We start from the raw sequence: 4,543 nt of genomic DNA on the forward strand, positions 1-4,543 counted from the left end.
CCCTTCCCTTGCTAACTAGCTGATCTTAGCCTTAACCTTTCTGAGACACAGTCTCACCTATAAAATCCTTGCCTGCCTTACAGACGAACATTGTAACATCATAGATTTAAACCTAGTTAAGTCCCTAAGGAGGTCATAGACCTCTCATTTTAGCAATGAAAAAGTTGAGCTTTAGGAGATTTGTGTGACTTCCCTAGAAAAAGTTTTGGTTTTTTTTTTTTAATCCTTAATTTCGGTGTATTGTCTTATAGATGGAAGAGTGGTAAGGGTGGGCAATGGGGGTCAAGTGACTTGCCCAGGGTCACACAGCTGGTCTAGAAAAAGTTTAATAGGATTTGAATCCAGATTTTCCTGGCTTCAAAGTCTAGCTTTCTGTCCCCTGCCTTTCAAGTGAGAAATGTACCAGAAATTATTTTTGTAAAGTATAATTATGAACATAAGAGCTTATTGTTATTACTATTACTAATAATTTTATTTCCAAGTTGCAAATAAATGGCATGAATTAATCAACTACATATATAATAGATATAATATATATCATCAATAATATAATCAACTCTATATATAATTCAAATGCCTTGTTTTAAGAGTAAACTATTTTTTGAGGGACATGGATGCAAGTGGAAAAGAGAATGTTTGAATCCCTTATTTTTTTATAGTCCTTTTGAGAGAAAAGAAATGGAGGGTGGAAAAATGTGCAAAAAAGAAATTCCCAGATAGGTTAATTTATTCAATGCAAGCTGGAAATGACCTACCCTGTTTCCTCTTCATAATGTGAAAGTAACCCTAGGTTCTGGAAGGATATGCAAATAGAATGTAGAGTCTGGCAGGTTCTCAAGGGCTGAAAAAGACTGAATATAGACCCAGACCACATCCCTCTCATTTTAGAGCTAGTGTAGCTGTGTTTGGAAAGGCTTGTAACTTGGTTGGCTCACCAGTGATGAATATTTGGGTTGTGATAACTTGTGAGGATAGTCTACTAAAATGGGTAAGGAGGCACAGTCCATGTTGGTGAGGCGGTACCCACTCTCCTGAAGCCCCAGAACACCAGAACTGAAGTAAGTTGCGAAATCCTCCTGCCGCTTATAAATGACCACTGGACACTGGGTGCTGTCCAGAACAGCCAGCAGACATGATTTCTGATTCTCCAGCCGCTTACATCGAAAGCTTTTGATGGAAGTCTGAACTGTTGGAAACATCTGTCAGATGTATAAGAATGTCAAGTAATTGAACCACATTTCTGTTTTGACATCTCGTTCGGTAAAGGCGATCATTATTCATTATTTTGTAACCTTTTATGTAAATGTGTATGACTTTCTACTCTTCAAGTGTTTCCATAACAAAGTTAAGATAGATCAGTTACAGGAGCAAAAGTCATTACTGCCGCATCACCTGCTCATGGGCTCTCCTTTACTAGGAGCTAAAAGCTTTCTTCACCAGTTTTATCATTTGGGGATGACTTCTCGGAGGGATTATGCAGAAATAGTCTAGTCAGCTGCACACCCCGTTACCGCTTGTTCCAGACCTTCAGATGAAAACCGATGTCTGCCTAGTTCCTGCCATCTTTGTATCTCCAGGCATGCTAATATGTCATCCTCATTCAGAATAAATCCTGGAAATGAGCAAGCAGAAGAGATGTGAAATTCTAGAATGAAAGAGTCACTAATTATCACTGCTGAGGCACCCTGGCACATACTCTAAGGGCAGGTTTCCCAGTTCCCAATAATAGATTCCTTTCTTCCTTTATGTTCAGAGAATCACAAAACACTTTTGAAATAAGCACTATCCCCATATTTCTGGAGGGTAAAACTAAAGCCCCCAGAAAGGTTAGGTCATAATTCTGTTAGCAGAACCCAATGGTTTTGTATGCCAGGGCTTTAATCCTATCCCTGACCCGAATAGCATACGGTTCTCCCAACCCGATACCTTGTTCTTGGGTCCAAAACGACTATGTACAGTTTTTACCCCGCCTGGTAGTGTTTTCTTTCTGACAAGCAAGTCTCTTGCGAGGGCTTTTGCTATTTAATAATTCATTTCATTCTTTAGACCTTGATCTCTCACTGGAGAATTGGAGATGAAGGGAAGGTCTGAGAAATTCAGCTGAACTTAAATATTTCCCAAACTTTGTCAGTTAAAACTCTAGCTACTTTGGACTTCTGCCTATCTTTTACATAATTGTGTTTGGAGGAAGCTCTGTGTACCATGTATTGGAAAGAGCACTGAACGGCGAACTTCTGGGTTAGATAATATTCCCAGCTCAGTCTCAGTTAACTCTGACTGTGTGACCTTGCTCAGATCACTTGTTTCTTGTTATAAAACAAGGAGGTTGGGTGAGATGATCACTAAGGGGTCTCTGTCTTTTCTTTAAAGGTCCCAGCCCCCTACTTGGTAGTGTACTTGATGTAGAACAGAAGACCATCATCCAAAATCTCAGCCCTGACACTATATATATATATATATATATATATATGTATATGTATATATATGTGTGTATATATACATATATATATATATGGCTTTTGCCAAATCACTTAAACTTTTTGAACCTCAGTTTCCTTATCTGTAGAGTAGGAATAATGATATTTATGCCATTACCTATAAGACAACAGCAATACTCTTACTAATCTATGTACTCAGTAAAGCTTACTGGATTGAATTTATAAACTCCAAATTCCCCACTTGTTTAATACTGGGTCATATTTGGGGTCCTTCCTGTCCAAGATTCTATTTCCTCTTCATTGTCAGATAAAAATAGTAGGTCTGCTCCTCCACAAAGTTAACTTAAAAGATAAGGACTGTACCCCTAAACTTCCCTAGGTTCTCTTAATAGATCTCTCCTTCTTGAAGCAATTTGTATTTTCAGCCTCTGCCACCTCTTTGAGTAATGAGTTCCATATGTTTACTACCCGCTGTTTAAGTAGTATTTCCTTTTGTTTGTTCTAAAACTACCTCTTTTAAAGCTTCAAGGGGTAGATGTTCTCTAGCTCTAATATTCTGGGATGTGGCGAACAAGTCTGGGCTTTACCCTATCAATACCCTTCATGATTTTATAGGCTTTGATCATATTTCCTGACCCCCTTCCTCCAACTTTGCCTTTCTAGACTAAAAGAGACTAAATTTTTTTTTGGTCTGCCCTCACACAAAATTCTCTATTCCCTTGATCTTTTTTCATTACCCTTAGCTCCACGATAAGAAGTATTCACGACAACCAGACTTGCTTGGAACACGAGGGGCTGCAGGAAAACAGTTCCCAGGAGTACCCTGTAAGGAGAGTTATGGGGTTTATAGGCAGGGGTGGAGGAGGAGGAGGGTGTGAAATTGAACAGGTAGGTGTTTGCTTCCTGCTTAAGATTGAGGCAAATGATGTTGTTTATTACCTCAAAAGTGATCATCTCTTTAGTGATTAAACTGAGGTCATCAATCTTGATTTGAATTCACATTGCAAACATCACCGTGATACTTTACCATCAACTCCATACAGCTGCCTGCCAAACAGCTTCCTCTTTTTGTCCAAACAGCAGATAGAGTTCAGTGTGCCTGTTCAATCATCCGACCCCAACTCTCTGCTCAAATGGATTAGCACTTAAAAGCAACCCAGTTCTAATCCTTTATCCATTTTGCTTTAAATGGAACATCTATAGCACTTATTTTGAAGAGTTTCCTCTTTGGCTTCTGACTTGCATATAAACCCAGTGTATCTATCTCTAATAAAGAAATCTATTTCCATTTCAGCCATATGGATAAGCTACTTCTTTGGGTACAGAGAATATTCGTTTGGCACATTAATGGCTTCAGGCACCAAATTAACTGTTTGTCTTCCTATGCTGAAATGGATCCTATTCTTTCTGCTTGGGCTTTTAAAAACCAAAGCCAAATACTCTGTTCTTCTTGTCCCAAATGTTATTTATCTGCTATATGCCATTGTGTTTGTTACTTTACAGGCTATTGGATGCACTCTGAACTGTAGTTGTCAAGGTTTCAAACCAGGAAAAATACACCACCGTCAGTGTGAACAGTGCAGACATGGATGGGTGGCACATGGTAAAAAAAATTTTTAACAACTTATTTGTGTAACTTTTTGTTTATGAGGTATAATCACCTCTGTTATTCAGTAACCAATTATCTAGTTGGGGAGATTATTTCTGTCCTTTCTTTGTCCCCCTTCTTTACTGCATTTGGCAGTTTGAATGTTCATGAACTCCAGTAACTGAATAAGGAAAAGAAGGGAGAGAAAAATTTGAGACTGTGCATTTCACTTCTTAAAAAAAGAAAAAAGTGGGCAGCTGGATGGCTTGGTGGATTGTGAGTCAGGCCTAGAGATGGGAGATCCTAGGTTCAAATCTAGCCTCAGACACTTCCTAGCTGTGTGACCCTGGGCAAGTCATTTGACCCCCATTGCCTAGCCGTTACTAATCTTCTGCCTTGGAACCAATACATTGTATTGATTCCAAGACAGAAGGTAAGGGTTGGAAGGAAGGAAGGAAGGAAGGAAGGAAGGAAGGAAGGAAGGAAGGAAGGAAGGAAGGAAGGAAGGAAGAAAGAA

General features: G+C 39.0%; 1 protein-coding gene across 1 annotated transcript in view; it reads left to right on the top strand.

Moving 5' to 3' along the window:
* Positions 1-3,785: 3,785 nt before the first annotated feature.
* The window catches only part of BNC1 (basonuclin 1), a 15,520-nt gene continuing 14,762 nt past the window's right edge, over positions 3,786-4,543 (top strand). Inside the window, exons 1-2 of the mRNA XM_044660158.1 lie at positions 3,786-3,890; positions 3,942-4,041. Coding sequence (XP_044516093.1) covers positions 3,786-3,890; positions 3,942-4,041 — 205 coding nt within the window. The remainder of the gene's footprint in view (positions 3,891-3,941; positions 4,042-4,543) is intronic.

Source organism: Gracilinanus agilis, chromosome 2 (genome assembly GCF_016433145.1).
Source record: "Gracilinanus agilis isolate LMUSP501 chromosome 2, AgileGrace, whole genome shotgun sequence".
NCBI classification, from domain to species: domain Eukaryota; kingdom Metazoa; phylum Chordata; class Mammalia; order Didelphimorphia; family Didelphidae; genus Gracilinanus; species Gracilinanus agilis.